The sequence below is a fragment of the Scatophagus argus genome, chromosome 2, assembly GCF_020382885.2.
Source record: "Scatophagus argus isolate fScaArg1 chromosome 2, fScaArg1.pri, whole genome shotgun sequence".
Classification (NCBI taxonomy): Eukaryota; Metazoa; Chordata; class Actinopteri; family Scatophagidae; genus Scatophagus; species Scatophagus argus.
In genome coordinates, this window is record NC_058494.1 from 14952932 (window position 1) to 14973857 (window position 20926).

The following is a 20926-nucleotide window of genomic DNA, read 5'->3' on the forward strand; positions in this document are numbered from 1 at the left end:
AACTCTCCCTCTGAGCATTGCTTTGTACCACACTACACAATGTCAAAGACTCGTGAATGCAGTCAGACCAGATCAAACAATGTATTTTTATATTGAGGCCAACCTTGGCATTTATTCTGCATTGCTGTGTGTGTCTGAAATGGCTTTATGGCATTGTGTGCATCGACATGTGAAGGAACATATTGCACAATGATCCTTATGCTTCAGATCCAGATATGCATTCAAGAAAAAAGAAATTCACAAATGCAGTATGCGCTGCACCCCTACAGTCACAGCAGTTATTACTGATGGACAAACCTCTCAAGGCCCTCTGCTCACATCAGTGATGTCTTCTTCACAGTAGCAGACTGGCTGGCTCCAGTGGACTCTGGATGGTTTAAATGTTGTTTAACGTGTACAGTAACAACACTGAATTGAAACTGACCCATTGTGGGGTCAATATACTGTAGCTGTAGAGGTTCTTAGAAGACCATACTGGGTTAATTTTACCCGGTGCTGATGGGGTGAAATTCACCTTAAAAACAAGGGTTGTTTTTCCAGTAACCCAGCAGTAATGTAAAAATAACAGCAGCACTGGGTTAAAACACCCCATTTGTACTGGTTAAAATACTTAACACAGCTGCCCACTAGGCCCAGATTGGTGGTGCTAGTCTGTTCAGCCACTAAGGCTTGTACAAATAGGGCTTAAGTGACTTAACTATAGGATGATTGATCCTATAGATGAACTATAGGATAATTGGTTATTCTCTACCAAACCTTACCAGACTCTACTCTACTCTCTACTACTCTAATCTACTGCTCATGTGGAAGTTCAGCATACACTATATAGACAATGGCTGTTTTTTCCAGAGTCATGTCCCCTTAATGCTTCAGCATACCAAGTCGTTTGGTATGGTTTGCTTCCAGTTTGGTGGCAATTTTTGGAAGGCTCTTTTCTATTCCAGCATGACTGTGCCCCTGTGTCTGTCTGGGGAAGGCCCAGAAGATTGTGCTCCAGTGCACAAAGCAAAGTCCATAAAGACATGGTTGGATGAGTTTGGTGTGGAGGAACTTGACTGGCCCATACAGAGCCCTGACCTCAATCCCATCGAACACCTGTGGGATGAACTGAAACAGAAACTGCAAGCCATTTGTCTAACATTTGTGCCTGACTTCATGAATGGGCAACAGTTCTCCTCGAAACAATTGTTTCTTGTGGAAAGCCTTCCCAGAAGAATGGAAGCTGTTATAACTGCAAAGCTACCTACCTATTTAAAATGCCATATCATTAAGTCCCTGTTCGTGTCCCTAGTGGTGGTCAGGTGTCCCAATACTTTTGTCTGTATAGTGGAGGTTGGTTGAGCTCAGTTCCATGTAAAATACACTTTACACAAGTTAATAAATTAGACTGTTTTGTGGAAGTAAATGCGTCAAATGTGCTGTCATCTCAAGTGTCATTCTCCTACTGTTGTGCTGTGCATTTTCATTCAAGCGCTTCTTTTCTGCAGTGGTCCTGATGACACCCATAACAGATAGTCCAGCCCACAGATGGTGTGGAGGATTTTAAAATTATTGAGTTTCAATTTGTGAAGCAATTCCAGTGAACCGATATAAAACTCCATCACTGATGTACAGTGCAGCTTTGGCTCAGCCATCAGGGTCCACATGGTCTGCATCCCAATCACAGCCCATGCTGTATAATCCATATGGTCTGCATTCAATACGTCAATCATGGATTAGAACTTTAAACCTCTCTTGGATGCAAGCACTTTCACAAAAATCGTATGCAGATTCAGATTCTGAGATGGTACATTCTCCTTCAATTCTTCTGGGCAAGGTCACCCAGATGTAATCAGCACATGCAGTTGGAAACAATGATGTGAGTAAGTGCTGTCTCAGTGTTACTGTACTATGTTTCTACACAACTTAGTTTTGGACATCGTGGTGGTAGGTAGCTTATGTTTTCTTTGTCTGTAAGCTGTTTGAATCATAATGAAGTGTACGTCTGTGGGGGAGAAGGTGCTCAGGGCTGTATCCTTTATCTGCTCTATAGTATTCAAAAAGTATTCAAATGTAGCCTAAGGTATTTGCATCCTGCTGAGAGTTCAATGAGAAAACATTCTTATTGCGAATGAAGAGACAAAACAAATTTAATCAATGTGCTTTGACAGTTAGGTTTGTGTATTTCTTGTTGTTTATGTGTGCTTGTGTGGGAGGGATCACATTTCTTTGTATGTATATGTGCCACTGTATTTGTGTGTGCCGTCCTCCTGTTAATTACTGGTGACTATTTGTGACCTCCATTAACATCCTCAGCATCACTTAGCTCGCAGCCGGTTAAGCCAGTAATTCCAGCAGGAAAACTAAATGACTTTGCCTAAGCAGCCACTTCTTTTTTCTACCTGTGTGTGCACATGCTTGTGTGTGTCTTTGTGTGTGTAAGCTACACTGTGCGATCATTAGAAATGGAAATGAGTGACTCCCCCGCCCCCTAAACTCATTGTCTCTCAGACATTAGGTAATTGTCTCTCGCTGCAAACCCCTCCGTTATAAAAGTCTGTCTCTTAGCTCTCCCGTTCAGTGATTTAGGAGTGACTCTTTAGATTAGAACATCGCCATGAACGTGACAGGCCAGAGTGCGCCACTCATTCTTTCCTCGTCTTCCTTTCTTAAGCACCCCTCTTTTCTTCCCATCCCATTGCCTAAATTGTTAATGCGGTTTTAGGTTTGATACCCCTCTTTCATTTTCCTTCTGCTCATCCTTTGCAGCTTTTTTTTTTAATTTATTTTTTATTTTTTTTAACATTCAAGGGACTCTCTCACAGGGTTTTCTAAGTATTTTATCATCTGCCTCTCTAACTCTTTCACATCCCTTTCATCCGTCAGTATTCACTGGCTACTAACCATGTGATTTCAACTCCATTCACTCACTTTCATTGCATATGTATAACTACTGGTGGGTACCATTGTTATTATCTTTATTTTATATTTGATAATTGCAATTCACTATAAATTAAATGAAGAACTTGTATTTTCATTGTATATTTTGCTTAAAGCATATTGTTCAGCTCTAGCGATGGCACAGAAGCTGTAATTTTCTCCCAACGATTCAGTTTCTAAAGTTATGTTACTGCTCACTTTTTAAAAGATTGTCAAATTTTGTGTGTGCTTTGTCTCTTTCCTATCAACCTGCTGACTCATTTTTGCAGCAGTTTGACTTTTTTTGTTCATTCTTGGCATTGACAAAAATTATATTGTATTTTCAAGTGTTGCCAAGTCGTTCTCCCTCCTCATCGCCCCTCCCTACAGCACTTATATTTCTCATTTTTCTTCTTAGACTTGTAGAATGTAGATGTTGAGTAAAGTGTGAAAGAGGCTTGACTAATATTGCTATCTTGAAATGATTTTTTAGTTATTCTGTCACCTGTAATTGCAGTTATATTATACTATGATGCGAGTTCCTTCTATTTATGTTTGCTTTATCCTCCCCTTCTGCAGCCTGTTCCAGCATTGGCAGGCCAATTTTTAATCTCTCTTATTTCCTACTTTATGTGAATATGATAAATGATTACTTCCTTTGTCTGACTTGTACCCTTATCACCTGCTGTTTGTGTTCTTTTTCCACTTTGTAACTTTTCCATGCAAGTGTCCAACAGATTAAATATTTCCTGAGCATTATTGTATGAAGAGTTACTGTATTTTTAAATCCTCTCCATCTTTTCTTTTCCCACTCCAGATTGCCTGTGCGGTCTTTGCAGCCTTGCTCCATTTCTTCTTCTTGGCAGCCTTCACCTGGATGTTCCTGGAAGGGGTGCAGCTCTACATCATGCTGGTTGAGGTGTTTGAGAGCGAGCACTCCAGGACTAAGTACTTCTACCTGGCAGGATATGGAGTGCCTGCTGTCATAGTGGCCGTCTCCGCTGCAGTGGACTACAGGAGTTACGGCACCGACCGAGTGTAAGGACAGAGGGGTGGCAAAGAGAGCATAATACGAGGGAAGGATGGATGATGGACGAGAGAGGGAGGGAGGGAGGGAAGGAGGGAGACTGGAGTGCCTGCTGTCGTTTTGGCTGCGTCTGCCACAGTGGCCTCTACAAGCTGTGGCACTTCTGAAGCATCAATACGAGAGGATGAGAGAGTCGGAGAAGAAGAAGGGGTGGAGATGGGGGTGGGGGTGTGTGTGGAGACAAGCAGGGGACGATGCACCATGGAGTGCCTGCATGAGCACAGCAGTGACAATGTGTGAATATGGAAGGATTTAACGGGTGGAATAGAAGGGGATGGGGGGTGGGTGCACAGTGAAGCAGATTGAGGGAGAAAAGGAGTGGTTTAAGCATGAGGATATGAGAATGGAGGGATGGAGTAGTCTGTCAGGGTGTGCACACGTCCATTCTGGCTTGCTCTAGTGTGTGCTAAAATAAAGCTGGCTTCCCTGAGTAAGTGCAGTGAGTGGAGACATACATTAGGAGCACATGGTAACTTATTAATGTATGCTTGTCTTGTCCTACCCAAGACACAGAGTGAATCCAAGAAAAGGCATCTCATCAAGCATATGCATAATAGGCCACCTACAAATGTTTCGGAATGAACATAATGCTGCTTTCAAATGTGTGACCTGTCCATTTCATTCAAGGTGGGACTCTGAAAAGAGCGTACATTTTATTCATACAGCGCATAATGCCTTTGATGTATAGGATGCCCTATACATGTCTGTGACCTCTCCTCTATTCTGTTACTGCAAAAAATCATGAAGATGAAAAAGGACATCAGCAATGTGAAAGTTGCATTTAAAAACTTGTATGAGAAAGGTTTCTCTTGAGTTGCTTATAAATGCGCAGCACCATTCAGAAAATGAAAAATGAGAGAACGCTATAGGACTAAATGATTCACATTTTCAAATACTCACATTCTCTGCTGCTCTTGGGGCCTTTTGTAGTTCAGAACCTGCAGCTTTCCACTAGCTACGCATCAGCTGTAGGAGTCTGAGAACTGGGAAAAGGGTTGAATTTAGCAGTGTTTAACTGTCAAGCCGCACCAGTCCTTATGCCACTTAGATCAATATTTCATTGTGGGATGATCATTAAAACATGAGAGTCTGAATGCCAAGCTCTGGATGAATAATCAGACTGCATGCCATTAGCTAACAGAGCAGGAGACAATAGCTAGAGTTTAACAGTGAAAATACAAAATGATGTGATGTGCTTTGGGAGAATAACATAGAGCCTATTGCACAAACCGCACTGAAATCAGTGAGGGTGTAAAAGATTCATGTCACTGAAAAATATTTTGTCGTAATTTAAAGTAATATTTCACCCTAACTTTCAATGTTGCTGCTTTTAATGGGAGCTGAACAGAAGAAGCATTTTAATAGCAAAGTACATGTCATTAAAAGCTGAAAATAAGTTATATGACTCATTTATCAGTCCAGCTTTGAAAATGGCACCGCTTATCATGTTTGACATAACACTTTGAGACAAAATCTCTGGAAATATCATCTGCCATCCCTGCTGTGTCACCTTGTCACATAACGCCACCCATTTTCTCACATATTAGCCAGTGGCACTCAGTCTCATTCACCTCCCATAATGAAGGTTGCTATGACTTAGTAAAAGAGCCCTAATGGTGGATACAGTGACACAGGCAGGGACCCATAATGGAGGGCTATCTAATGTGGTGGAAATTGAAAGATTAATAATTCAAAAGCAGCTGGTCATGAATCAGTTGGCCATTTTGCTCCAGCAGTTTTTCTCTGGCACCTTTTGCTGCAACCCGTTGGGTCTGACCTCAGTGGAGGGCACTTGGGGCCTTTTCCCCTCCTCCCCTATATGCTGCAATCATTGAGTGAAGATGTTTGGGGTAATATCATTGACCATGCATCAGTATATCTTTTACTACCAGTGCTGAGCTGGTGTGTGCATGTCTGTGTGTGTTCGTGCATGTCTTCTGTGTAGGTGAGTGTGTCCATGTATCATGTATTCAGCATGCATATGTGCAAGTGTGAGTGTACCTCCTCTTTCCTTTAACCTCACCAAAGCCCATTCCCAGACTCCATAAATAGCCTGGTATGGGGGCTGCATCCATAACTCAGTATTCAAATGAACACAGTCATGTCATATTTTTGTGACCCCAGGATGTGGCCGCGTCATATATCTGTACCCTAAGGGGGAAGTAAAGTTTATTTATCACAGGTGCTCATGCCCTTTCTGTCTCGCTCTCTGTGTGTGATGTATGTTTGTGGTGTACGTATACATCGTGCTACACTTTTGTCATCGTTCTTCATCTCTTTCCCTTTTTCACTCCCTTCCGCAATTCCTTTTCTCCTTCCTCTATCGGGATGAGTTTGATATACTGTATGTCATGCATAGTTCCTTTTTTCCTCCTTACCTCATTTGTGTGTGTATGTGTGTGTGTGTATCGATGATACATGTCCTGTCCTTTGATGGTAAATCCTTTGCTACTCTACATCCATCTGAGACTGGGGCATGTTTTTAATCCCTACGCATCTTTCCTTTCCTGTTCTTCTTCCTTCCCTTTCTTATGTATGATGTCTTTCTCTCTTCAGGTGCTGGCTACGATTGGACACATACTTCATTTGGAGCTTTATAGGCCCTGCTACACTCATCATTATGGTGAGATACACATACATGCATGCTCACACACACTTTACATAGCATAGCATAGGCTGCCACGTGTGCGTGCAGGAACGTCAGGTTACATTTAGGTCTTTGTTAATCGCATGTGAGGTTAGTATGAGCTCCTCAGCAGAGGAAGCGGAAGCAGAAGGAACCTTTGTGTCAACTAAATAATTCCCACTCATGGATTAACTCTCAAGTGGGCACATATTCCAACAAGCTGGAAATCTTAGCACAAACCGCAGTTAATACCCAACAAAGTTTTGTTGCTCTTAGGCACTTACTTGATGATCCAGGCACTGTACTCCCTGCTGGCCTTGCTACTTTATCACAGCCCAATTACACAGTAAAAAGGGGAACACAGTCAATGCACAATGTCAATGAATTAGACTGTTCGAAGGAGCAGGAACAGTCATCACATTTTGAACAAGTAAACAGAGACTGAAATAGATTTAGACGACGATGAGGCGGATACACAGACGGAAATGGTGAAAAGCAAATAAAAGAAGTGTTTGGCAAAGGGAGGACGGTGTTCTCAGTTAGGTGAATGTCATCATTTACACTGATGTTCTGTACTCATTTCGGAAATGTCAGGCAGGCTATCACAGACCTAACTGGAGCAGTAAGTCAGAATGGTGCTGGTGGGACTGCTCTGTTATGACTTCTTGCCCACTGGTAACATATACAACCTTGGAGACCCAACACAACAGTCCAGACAGTCATTATTAAACCACCCTGTCTATGCATTAACAGGCCAATAGAATGAGAGAGAATTGGATTTCTCTTGTAATACTGATCCTCAATGGATGTAATGACTGCTGTATTTTCCCTGATGCTCAAACTGATGTATTTTAAGCACATAAAGAGCTGATGATTGTGGGCTGATACTGTGTCCCCAAGCCAATTACTGCTGGAAGAGAAAATGAAATGATATGCACTGTGTGTGAGTGAATTGTTGTGGTGACATTGTGTCTTTAATTAGGCTTGCTGATGCAGAATATTAAATTGTGTGTCTGTGCATGTCTGTGTTTCAGCTGAATGTAATCTTCCTTGGTATCGCTCTTTATAAGATGTTCCATCATACGGCCATTCTGAAGCCAGACTCTGGATGTCTGGACAACATCAAGTAAGTACACGTATGCATACAGTCACTGTCAACACACCAGCATGCCTGGTTTTGAAAGTGGGTGTGATTATGCATGCCTGTGTGTGTGTGGATTCAGAATACTGATAATTTTTGGAAAATAAGCTTGTTTGTTTCCTTGCTGACAGTTAAGAGAAGTCAGAATAAAGATAGCACTCTCATGCCTTTCAGTTCAGTGTGCAGCCAGCAGCCAGTTAGCTTAGCTTAGCATAAAGACTTAAAACAAGGGCAAACAGCTGGCATGGCTCTGTCTAAAAGTAACCGTTCTACCTCTGAAACTTGCTAATTAACGTATATGTCACGTGTTTGGTTGGTAGAAAAACCAAAGTTTTAAACAACAACTTTTTTAACAACAATGTCTTTTACAGGGGATTATGCTCCAGACTATTACTTAACTTGGAGGTTATTAGTTTTGCACATAGCCTCCTATATAACAACTCATTATTGTTTTTGTGCTTTGCTTTTTGTACAGCTTGGGCTAACAAGATAAAACATGTTAATAATGAGCTTTAGTTTCATTGCCATTAACAACACCATAAGGTTAGCTGTTTCTAGCCTTTATGCTAAGCTAAACTAATGAGCTGCTGTCTCCAACTTTGCAGTCCCCCTGCTGAATTGAGAGTGGCATCCATCTTCTTATCAAACTTCCCCAAGAAACAAAATAAGTGAATTTCCCAAATGTTGAACTATTCATCAGACCCCTTTTTTTGTTTGTACTTTTCACCTTTGCCTTCACGTCATTTCAAGATGCTTCTTGGTGAATTTATGTTATTCCCAGTTGTGTCATCACTGAAATACAACTTCATTTCCACTGAACACTGAGACTAAGCTAACCAATCACAACTGTGTTACTTTGTCATTCCAGAGCAGCTCAAAACAAAGGGTTTGGTCTAATTCAAACAATATGCCGTGGCTCGGAGCTCAACGCCTTACTGATGCACGGCTCAGAATTTGTAATCTAAAACACAAAATGGCTTACTCATTTGATTTATCATTTAAATATTAACTGTCAATGTATCTTTCATGACAGCAGTTTTGAGTAGGACTTCAAGTGGGAAGCGTTTCAGAAATATAGATGAAACCGAATGATCTTTGCTTTAGTGCATTTTGGCAGAATGTAATCAAAAAGCTTGACAAATGATGAAAACCAAGGAATGATTTAGACTATGATGCTTTTGGATCTTTTTTTCCCCCTTTTCAATGACTTTCTTTCTGAGCACACTGAAGGCTGAATAGATTTTAATCTATTTCACTTCATTAGTCATGTCTTATAGTGGTTCATTTACTTGTTAATCATCATCATGCCCTTTTTGTCTTATTATTTTTTCTTCCTTTTGTTTTCTTTGTCTCTTTAATTCCAAGCCATCACAAGTTGTCTTTGTTGTGGATTGGCTCTGGTAAGGCCACCCTCCGATCAGAATGTGTTTTGTCTTCAGAGACATTTTGATTGGCTTGCTTGTTGTGTTATTTGTCTGCAGAACCTGCCTAGAGTCTATGCATATCCCTAAATTAACCATTAACCTGCCTTGTAAAATGGATTACTTGTTGGTGTGTGATTTGTGAGCTCCTGTGACCTACAGACTTAATGTGGTATTGAAATATTATAATGGTGAGATGTGAATGAGAGGAAACAGAGCTGGGAGAAGAACCATGACTCAAGAGAGCACTGGAGGAAGAGGTGGAATGAAGGGATGGGAAAGAGAGGAATGAGTGTACCCTTTATTGAAGAGGGTCGTCAGATGAGCTTTATTGGAGGTTCTGTCTCGCCTGAATGGTGCCACAGAGGGCAACACTGAATCAATCACCTCAGTCTCACTCACTTACTCTCCTCCTCTTTCTCTCTTGCTTCCTCCTGAATCTCCTAATATCTCCCCCTCTGGCCCCCCCTTTCCTCCCATACCCAGTTTCTTTGCTTCCATCCCTCACATGAGAGGTGATCACTACCCAGTCAGCCAATCAAATTAACGGCCATCTTTGCGTCTGTGTCAGACCCCGAAACTGTGACCTTTAGTGGGGAAATGTCATTTATAATGGGTGTAATGTCCCTCTACTCACTGCCCAGTGGAGCCACTCACATGGCCGCATGCACTATCACACACGCACGCTCAGGGGAGGACTTAAAATGCATACACATGCCTTGACACAGCCAACTTACTCTGACATTTGGCCTTTATGAAGCACTTCTCTATAGGCTTTATTTGACATGCAGGTTCACAACCTTGAAAAACTTTTATTAGATTTAATTCCATTAAATTGTTATGGACACAATTGCACTAACAGACTTCATTGCCCACTTTTGCCTGCAAAAACGTCTTTTACACCCACCATGTACTCATGCACAAGGGTAAGGCAGAGTGAGTGATAGAGTTTGGATGTAACTTCGGAAAAAGTCTTGACTGCTTGACATTCTCTAGACTTGTGACTGATGTCAGCCAGCTTATAACTTTCATTCCCTCTCTTGAGATTATTTCTAAATGAGCAAGTCCACTTTCTCTCTCTCTCTCCCTATTCTCTCACCCTTTTCATAATACTATAACTCTTTTCAGCAAAACCTCCCACTGTTTTCTCCATCCCATTCCCACAGTGTTGGGATTTCGAGTGAACCCTCTCTGACCCTTTTCTCCCGCCTCATGGTCCCACATGCATCAGACTTGGCTGAATAGCTTTTCTGATCCGGGGAAACAGACAAGCCTGTCGTTTTATCCTACTTACAACAAAACCTATAGTTTTTTATATGACATTTTATATGACATAGCAGCTGGTAATGTTATGAAGTGATAGCTACATATGGTAAATGACTAAACTTTTCTCCCTCTGTTGTTAGGTCTTGGGTGATTGGGGCCATAGCCCTACTGTGTCTGCTAGGCCTGACCTGGGCTTTTGGCCTGATGTACATCAACGAGAGCACTGTCATCATGGCCTACCTCTTCACCATCTTCAACTCCCTGCAGGGCATGTTCATCTTCATCTTTCACTGCATACTGCAGAAGAAGGTGAGGGAGACAAACCGAGACAAAGTCAGACAGAAATAGACAAGACTGTGCGACAGGCACACAGATACAAAAGCACATAGATGCACACACATGCTAGCACTGATCAGCAGGAACTCCGAAAATATCTGCAGAGCTGTCACAGGTTTGATTGGTCACTCAATAACCCTACTGGCTGCTCTCACTTTTTCATTCACACTACCTTACTCTTTTTCTCTCTTGCTCTCTCTCTTTCACTGTCTGTCGTGCCTTGTGGCAGCAGGTAACAAACTGAGCTGCTAGTCTTACAAAGTTTCTGTCTTGCCCCCGACAGAGAAGACAGTTTTTCCATCTCCAGGCAGGGTCATCAGTCCTGACATAGCTTGTTGAAAACTTTTCTAAATAACAAATAATCTGTGATTATCTAAATGTTTTATGTTATGAACACATATAGAGAAGAATATGCCATTTTTGATGTCTAAGTGTCTGTGGTTATAGATACCCTCCTTGCATTATCTCTGTGACCGAATATACCATCATAGCTTCCATTGCAACCCCCATTTTTATTTTGAAAACATGACCTTGTTCATATATGTTTTGGGTTTAGTTGGCCCAAAGGATTAAAGGCATTTGTGAGTACATATGTTCCACTTTTTATATTTGCATTATACGATGGCTTCCAGGAAGAGCCTACACATCCTGGGATATTTTTACAGAGTCTCCCACACACTGTCAGTGCCTGGGAGTACAGAAGAGGAGTAAGATATGGAAAGAAAATTCATCAAATGCTTAATACTCTGGTCTGGCTGCAGTCCCACAGAGAGTTTTTAGTTTTAAGTATACGACCAGTAAACAAGCACTGAGTGTGTGTGCACACTTTGTACTTAGGTATGTGTCAGGTCATGGGATCAGGTATCTTGAGAGATGTGTCCTCAGAACATTGCTGAGGTTTTCTTTGGCTGTGGCCCAACACGGTTTCTCCCAAGATGCATGGAGCAGCTCACCACACAGCTGTTCAAACAGAGCATGTGGCAATACATGTCTGCCACTCCAACAAGCTTGTTAAAAAGCAATTACAGTCCTATTTGTTCTAACTTGATTGGGATCTAAATGCAGATGTTCTGTGTGTACAAGTGCATCATATGTTCTCCAAGGAATGTGTCCATTTCAGACGGTTACGTGGCAGTGAAAACATTTGGGGATGATGTAGGAGGGGGATAGGTTAAAAAGTTAATCCTTTAATGTCGATTTTTTTATGGAGACAGTGTTTGTACAAGCAATTTGAGTAAAAGAAAGACTCACATTAAAAATATGAATCATTTTGTGCAAATTAAATGTGAGGCATCAGTCAATTCTTTCTTCTGCATGTGTTCTTTTTTGCTTTAATATGTTCACAGTGTGTCTGTGTGTAACTCTCTTCTCCTCACACCTCCTCCGTCCAGGTGCGTAAAGAGTATGGCAAATGTCTGCGTACTCACTGCTGCAGTGGCAAGAGTGTGGAGACGTCTATCTCCTCCTCCAGTAAGACCACCACCTCCCGGACCCCCGGCCGCTACTCCACAGGCTCACAGGTGAGCTTACCTGCCTGCACACCTGGACGCTACAGCACAGCAGACTCTCAGGTGAGGCCGGAGCACGCCATTAGGGTTTTTGGGTTATTTCTGATCACTTTCAACTTCTATTTAGAGCTTTAATTACATTAGGCAGATTTTAACAAGGAAAAAAATACACTTTAAATATGGAATTTCTGAATATGCGATTATGTGATTCTATGTACCAGGGGTTTTCAAATTGAGGGGCAGGCGTCCATAGAGGGATCTCCCAACAGTTTCAAGGGAGGCTCACTGAATGGAAAAAATAAAATAAAAACAAAAAAGCCAGTTTTTTAAAGGAGATCCAATTGAATAGCCAACGACTAATATGGTTAAAGAGATAATTCTGAGATATAGTAGTATAGTAGTTGGGGAATTTTACTGTTTTTACTTTCCTAGAATGCCTTAGGACGGACGTTCCTTTTTATATATTTGGTGCAGTCTGAGATTTAGTCAGACAACAATATTTTGGCTCAATTGTTGAGTGTCTATGGAATCAAATTACATAATCATGATTCCATTGAGATCTAGGATTTGAGTGAAACTAAGCACTTTGGGGGTGTGGAGGGCTAAGGGTGATATTCCAAAGCTTTGTCTGAGGGGAGGCCAGAGTTTCAGACTTTGAAAACCCCTGCCACATACAGTATGTGCAGACTTGAAATGTGGATTTTGTGTTGAAAGTGAGATAGCCCAAGCCCTGACATACACCTTCACATATTGATGCTGACACACAGGTAGATGAAGTATAAATGGCATTGACGGGTGATTATTTTTCCCCACCTGTTCTTCTCACTGGTCGTTGCTTCCCTTTTTTCCTTTATGGCCTCTCCTGCACTAATTTCCCTTCTTTTGCACATTGTACCGCCATATGTTACGTTTCTTACCATATTTCTCTCCCTCTTTTGTCATCATATCTTCCCTTCCTTGACTTGTTCCTATTTCTTCCCTTTCCCTCACTTCATTATTGCTAATCCTCCGTGTTTTTGTCCATACCACCTCTACCTCATTTTCCCTCCCTTTGTCTCTCGCTTCTTTTCTCCTGTGTATAGAGTCGTATCAGGCGGATGTGGAACGACACTGTGAGGAAACAGGAGTCTTCCTTCATCACTGGAGACATCAACAGCTCCACCACTCTCAACAGAGGTAACCACGGGATACCTACCATTTGCATCCTCATCACTGTCACCATATCTACTTTATTAATAGCAGGAGGCTCAGACAGCATACGCTGTCATTTAGTAAAGTGGTAGGAGTCCAAACTTCTCATAATGGAGCTGTGCTCTCGTAGAGAGGAAGATTAGCAGAATAGAGTGTAAATATCACTTACTACTTTTTTGCTGCTTCAAAGGATGACATTACAGGAGGGAGAGTTATGAGCAGACTTTTGTCAAAACTAAAACATCAACCAGTTTGTGGTCCCATTAAATCTACAGAGTGCAGAGCTGACTGTGCCACAGAGGGCTTCTATACTTCTTTAGATGATAGGCATCTTTTGAGGCATTTATGAGTGATAAATCCTTTAAGTTAAAGCATGTGTGTAAGTCTTGAGCTGAACACCAGCAGCCTCTTTATCATTATACTTTAGGTTATGCAGAATTGCATGAGATTAAAGCTTTATTTTTAGCAGTAGTGTGACATTACAGGTCAAGTCACTGCTTCTAAAATGCTCTCCGAGCCTGATTCACGACAGGAATAGAAATGTACGAACGTTGTGCAGCGTTTTTCACTGTTGGAACAGGTTCCATCAGTATAACTGTCTGAGGGCTAGGGTAATGAGGACATAGACACCCAAATGGACAGACATTCTAACACACACACACAGACACACACAGTGGAATGCACGCACACACGTACACTGCCATTTGTTAGTCTCTACGTCGAGGTGTGGCCCTCACTTCCTTCAGGCCACTAATAAGCTGTTAGCATGACAGATTGATGCTAAAGCAGACACGGTGTGTGTCAGCGCCTGAATTATCACACACTTAGTGAGGCTGGGCTTAAGACCCTCCCACCCTCTCTCACAGCGTTAAGTGTGCTGGAGAGAGCTACTTAGCCAGTAGATTTCAAATGACTGCATACTGTGGCTTAGTGAATAAGGACAGGATGGAATAAAGTGGATATTTTGATAGGAGATTAACTTGTTGAAAGAAATAGGTTCATTTTAACTTTGAAGCTCATTTTCAGTCATTATAATATAAGCCTATATGATATCTTTTGTCTGTTTTTGGTTGAGCTTGGACTATAGATACAAATTAGATGCTTGGTTATCCTGACATATTTACCTTGATGTTTGTCAATTTGGGCCTGCTGGCTATATTCTCATTTCTGTAGTAGTATTAAAGTTTTGCTAATATGAACTGAATCCTAAAACCTTTGAAAACTTTGACGTAGGTGTTAGGTAGCTAAAAGGTTGCAGGATCTTCTTTTAGCTAAGCAACTGTACCTCTTAGCAAAAAAAAGGATAAAAGGAAAAAAAAAGGCACCACAAAGATGTTTTAGTGTTTTTACCCTTTGTCTTATGTGTTAAAGCCATATGACATACATACTTAAGAGTAGTGGTAGAAGTAGCACAAGGATGAATGTATAGGAGCTGTTATGGTCACGTGTCTTCTGTTTTTCTGCAGTGTCTTTATTTGTACATGATCTGTCTGTCACCTAGGCAAGAAAATGCACTGAGAACACTTTTTAGTAGCCCCTTTGTCCATTAACTATCCTGTAGTCATGCTACTCTGCTCAAGCGTATTGAACTGCAGCACAGTTTTCTCCAAGCTATGCTACCCTCTCTCTGTCTCTTTTTCTCTCTCTCTCTCTCTCTCGTCCCCTCCCTCGACCTGTATGCAGTGGCTGCAAGAATGACTTGTCAAGCTTTTTCTTGGCTTTCACCTTCGTGTTTGCTTGTTTGATTTACTTGTCCTCTTCTCTCCCTCTTTCTTCCACACACTCACTTTCCATCTCTCCCTTCTTTTTTCTTCTTCTCGCTTACTTCCACTCTGCGACATCTACATGCTCTCTCATTCAACTGTATCTCTGGCTTTTTTTTTCTTGAGTGCTTCTCTCTCCTCTCTTGACTTGGCTGGTGCTTTTCCTCTCTCTCCCTCTATCGACTTGGCTGTTGCTCTTCCTCTCTCTTTCTCTGTCTGCCTGTACTAGGAGCCATGGCTAATCATCTTATAACTAATGCTCTCCTTCGTCCCCATGGTACTAACAATCCTTATAACACTCTCCTGGGGGACTCGGCAGTCTATAACAACCCAGCCGTGGGCATGTACAACACCCAAGGTGTGCCTGATGTTCCTATTATAAACATTTGGAAAGTTAGCTTTTGCACTACATTAAGTTTATTCTGCATGGTTATGTCATTTTAAAATGTTTGCTGCTGCTATTCACTTTTGGTTGCTTATCTGATCTGGCCTTATTATGGCTCCCAAGTGAGGCGATCAATCACACTGCAATAATCTCTCACAAAGGACACCCACTGGGCAGTTCTTACAGCACATAAATGCAGAGAGCAAATTCTGTCTATGATTTATTGAAACGCTATAACAAGATCACATGCTGATTTATGCTATGCTATAGATGCATGCTGTATGTTGATAGTTGCAGATTCATCATATTTTTTATAAGCTATTTGGGAGCCATAAAATATTTATCTTATTTTGTTCAATGTTCTACATTTATTCAGAATGTTCTATTTTATACAGAATGTGCCTTTCACTGTCATGTGTATCTTTTCATATATATTTTTTGTATGGGACTTGTGTCGCTTGTCTTAGTGCATGTCCACTGTATTTATAAACCATGTTTTAAATGTAATTTGTGAGGTATGTTTTCATGTTTTCTCTGTTAAATAAATAATAAACCATATGATAGCAGCCAGTAAAACAACAAGGCCCTGAAAAACAGACTTTGATTTTGGGTTCTTTGTGAAACATATTATTTTTATATCATCATGCCTCCAATTACTGTGCAACTCTTGATTTTGTAGCTGCTGCTAGTCTCAATGGATGAACTCACATCTGTCTCTTTTCTCCCTTCTCCCTCATGCTGTCCATTAGCACCTTACCGAGACACAAGTATGGGCTAAATTAATACTCAACTACTTCAATAACATCGACTTTCTTCTCTCTTTTCTTGCTTCTGAAGCACTTGGCCTACTGTTTATAGTCCAATCTACATTCAGACAGCTGTTTTGTTTGGCTGTCAGCCATATTAAAACTTTTTTTCTCAAATCATTTGTCAGTCCATGTCACAGTTTTCTTATTTAGTTTTTCCAAATCATTTTGTAGAAATTGATATTTAAAAAATTCCTTCTTGAACATCACGTCTATGGTATTAAAAAATAAAAATACCACTGAATCTCACTGAAATTAAATATTGTAGTTCAAGTGAGCAAAATGGCATTTGGGTTATAACTGATTTGTAGTAGGTGTGCCTTGAAAATTTCTTGCAATGTAATAACTTTAAGTGTCACTTCAAAACATTTACCTTATTTTTCTGTGAAACTCTAACATTTCTTTTTATAGTGCTGTAGTGCTGGCAGTAATTGAGAAAAGAAAGTACTTCTGAGGTTTCTCTTAAATGAATTATGGATGCTTGAAGCATTTTTCCTTCCAAGAAAATTATCATTGCTACTTTTTAATCCTCAATTCACAGCACACGCTATGATATCAAACAATAATTAAAATCTCTCTTCTGAGAAATCCACTTAGTTTATTTAAGAATCCTAATAATTATTACTTTTTTTAATTATTTGTTCCTCAGAGGGCATCCTGAACAACGCAAGAGACTCCAGTGTTATGGATACACTCCCTCTTAATGGTAACCATGCCAATAACTACAGCATGGCCAGCAGTGAGTACTTGAGTGACTGCGTCCAGATTCTAGACCGTAGCGGCGGCTACGGCACCCACAGCAACCACAAGGAGACAACCCTGGAGAAGAAGATCCTCAAGGAGCTCACCTCGAATTACATCCCATCCTACCTCAACAACCATGAGAGAGCCACCACTGAGCGCAGTCACAACCTGATGAACAAGCTTGTCAACAACAGCATGGCAAATGGAGGTGCCTGGGTTTAGTTTTAATATTTCTGGTTTAGACATTCACATACTCTTGGTTTATCCATACAAGCCAAAGCACTGCTCTGTTACAATAATTGTTATTCTTGCATGGGTCTTTCAGGGAGCATGGCAGGAGGCAGCAGCAGTAGCAGCAACAGTGGAGTTGGTGGGTGTGTGGGCAGCAGTAAAGAGGACAATGGTCCCATGGTGTTGGACAACCCTGCAGCCTTCCCCCATGAGGAGAATCTGGGTTTGGAGATAATCAGAGAGGAGTCCAACGCACCACTCCTGCCACCACGGCCTCCTCCACCAGACAGCCACCCCCCTCCTCCTCCACCCCCTCACAGCTTTGCCCGGCCTCGGCGCATTCCCCAGGAGACCAGCGAGAGCTTTTTTCCCCTGCTGACCAACGAGCACACTGACGAGCACACGAATTCGCCCAACCACAGAGACTCGCTGTACACCAGCATGCCAGTGCTGACGGACCTCCCAGATGGGCAGATGAACGGTTTAACAGACGGCGAGGACGACAGCTCTGGGGAGCTGCAGCCCTGTAAGAGTGCCACTGCTCCTGAGCTGGATGATGTCTATTATAAGAGTATGCCAAATTTGGGCTCCAGGAATCACCTTCACGAGCTACAAAGCTACTACCACATGGGCCGTGGTGGCAGTGATGGATACATGGTGTCCGGCAACAAGGAGGAGTCTGATTCGTCACCTGAGGAGCCGCCCATAGACCCTTCCCACCTGGTTACCAGTCTATAGAGCCAATCAAGTGACTTCTATCCCTCCCCAGCCCACTCTCACAATTCCAACCATCGAATGAAAACATTCTGTGTTGTGAACTGACAGACTGAGCTGGCCCGCCAAGCTGGACTGATGTGCTGCGTGTGACACTAACTATGGCTCATGACAATATGGTTGAGGAATCGCTGGTCAAATTGAAACAGGGACTGAATGTATTGTCATAAATGGTTCAGACTGAAAGGGCAGTTCTGAGGGACTTTTTTGAGAACATCAAACAGAAATGTAACTTTTAACCTGGTAAGGAGAGGAAGGGGGAGGGATTCTGTAATTTTACCATACCTGTTATTTTAATTTGGAATCTTGGATTGACCGAAGCCCTACAAGATCCCCAATATGGACCTCTAGCAGATCATAGCATATAGTCTCCACTATCGCCACTACAGGGGCATGGCCCCCAGCCCTGGTTAAAGGAGCTGCCTGTCTGTTTGTCTGTATGTCTGTCTCTCTGTCTCACTCTTAAAGACACGTACTGGAATAATGTTTCAACCTCACTGAAGGGTAGAGGAGTGCATTAAACTCTGGTGTTCACAACAAACTGGCCTTGAAGAGGCCTCGCCCCACTACCTGCCAATCCAGTGGAGCATGTATGATATATGCCCTTCCTACTGACCATCCCAAAAACTATTTTAATGGGCAACCGAACTGTACCCATATCAAGCTGATGTTCTGAATTCTCTTCCTGTTCGTATCTGCTAAACTGGAGTTTTGTCTGGGCTGGTGTAACATTCCTGCAAGTTGTAGTGACTGCGGCTACTGTGTATTTCACTGAAAACAAAGGAGGAAGATCATATTACAATGACTGAATTAAAAAAAAAGAATGGGTTCCATTTCTTCTCCTTTCTTCTGTAAAAGTTTTCAGTTATCAAAGGATTATAAAGAAATCACAAACTGTTTCTATGTATTGTACAGAATACAGATACAGTTGTTGCATATGACCTAAGTCTTTTGTTTTTTAAATTTAAGTTGCAAACTTTTTGTCTGTGGAACTTTTTCTGAAACGTTAAGATATGTTCTGGTCACGTGTAGACTATAGAACGAGCAAGGAACAATCTTTCATGTCACTCTTTCGTAAATACAGAGACAGTTAAGCACTCCTTTATTATTACGCATATATCCTACGCACACTTCATCCTGGTCCTTTTCATAGCAACACCACTGACACTTACATTTTGCAAATCAATTGTTACTATATATTTTACCACTGTGTAGATTTAAAACTAAAGGGGAAATGAAATGGAAAAGTTATGGAGACAGTGACTATTGAAATACTACGTTTATGTCATTGCTGGAACTGGGTCTCATCTTATTTGTTCTTGAATAAAGCATTTTCTTCTTTTAAGCACAAGGAGGTGAGCAAAAAATTGCAAAGATACCAGATATCTGGAGTAACACAAGAATGGGTTATGGCAGCGCACACTGGTGCAGTGGTTTTGCTCTCCTCAAAGTGGTTTGAAGCATATCCTCTCTATTGCCAAATATTGTACTAATTGACATAACCTGTCATTGCTATGCTGGTTGAGATCCTATTGTACAGAAAAAGAATGCTGACAATAATAAATGTCGGAAAGAGAATTTCCACTGTTTGAAAAATGGTGGAAGTTGCCTTTGAAATGTCGTGATTACACCGTATGTGTACTGAAGATGTGAAAAACTCTGCACACAGGAGCACTGTCCAATGTGGAAAGCCAATGTTTACTCATTTAGGAGAAAATTTCATAACTGTATGAAGTGTAGCTTGCACATGTTTCCCACAAGCCCCTTCCATGTCCCCAAGAGAGAAATTATTTATTTATCTGTTTATTGGTTTAAAGACAGCAAAACAAGATTAGAGGAAAGAAAGCTGGCTTTAGGCAGGAGTAAATAAAGTGGCACTGGGTTTGTTTTATGGTTCTTTTTTTAAATTATTATAATTATGATTATTATTACAATATTATTGCTAATTATTTATTCTTTTTGTATGGGTTCCAAGTTGAATGATCTCATAACTAATATTTGTTGTAACAGTGAAAGTTGTTTGCCAACAAATAAATTACTGACATAGCTTTTTGTTTTTCTGCCTCTTGTGTGTTATCAGCAATTACAGTGAAAACAAATTCGAACATTAAATCCACCAGCGATGTTTACTTAAAATCTGTAATCATTAGTGAGATTATATACTGTATGCCAGTATTTTGCTTCATTCCTTTTTTGGACATTCTGCCTTTCTTTGGAATTCTGTAAAACAGCTAATGTCCGTAAAAGCTTTTAAGTGTCCTGGCTTTGTGGAGAGGAAGATAGAGGTTTACAGAATAATAATCTGCAGTTTATTTTTGGAGAATTTTGACTGACAAGAGTTTATGCATGCCACAGTTGTCCACCAAACTCTCCACCACTTAAATATTCCATATGTGTAGAGGACTTGATGTATAGGTTGAGAGCAGATTGGTGGATGTGTAATAGACATATTGTATGTGTATAATGTTGTGTAAGTGGACAGTTTTTACTATGTAGGTGAAATAGCTCCTGTAAGATCTTACAGATGAAACAGTGTCCATTGCCAAATGCCACAACAGTAGGCTAGTATAATAATAATCTTAATTTGTATAGCATATTTTTAACAAGGGTACAAGTTACTGCAACAACCCTGGAGAAGAATAAATTACACCACAGATATCACGAAGTAAAAAACATTAAAACACCATAATTCAAATGAGGACAAAAACAATTAAAAATGCAATAAGCAGAAAAAGGAAACTAGAGTTGT

The 20926-nt window shown here is 41.0% G+C and overlaps 1 protein-coding gene across 7 annotated transcripts in view; it reads left to right on the forward strand.

The window, feature by feature from the left end:
- The window catches only part of adgrl3.1 (adhesion G protein-coupled receptor L3.1), a 109055-nt gene extending 88831 nt beyond the window's left edge, over positions 1–20224 (forward strand). For 3 of the 7 annotated variants that reach the window (XM_046412694.1, XM_046412712.1, XM_046412705.1), the window contains 10 exons: positions 3716–3936; positions 6542–6608; positions 7646–7737; positions 10580–10748; positions 12167–12346; positions 13366–13459; positions 15557–15595; positions 16372–16389; positions 17078–17380; positions 17498–20224. In XM_046412694.1, the coding sequence (XP_046268650.1) occupies positions 3716–3936; positions 6542–6608; positions 7646–7737; positions 10580–10748; positions 12167–12346; positions 13366–13459; positions 15557–15595; positions 16372–16389; positions 17078–17380; positions 17498–18141 (1827 nt within the window). In that variant the 3' untranslated portion in view covers positions 18142–20224. The remainder of the gene's footprint in view (positions 1–3715; positions 3937–6541; positions 6609–7645; positions 7738–10579; positions 10749–12166; positions 12347–13365; positions 13460–15556; positions 15596–16371; positions 16390–17077; positions 17381–17497) is intronic. The other 4 variants (XM_046412737.1, XM_046412749.1, XM_046412721.1 and 1 more) reach the window with 3 other exon arrangements.
- Positions 20225–20926: the final 702 nt, after the last annotated feature.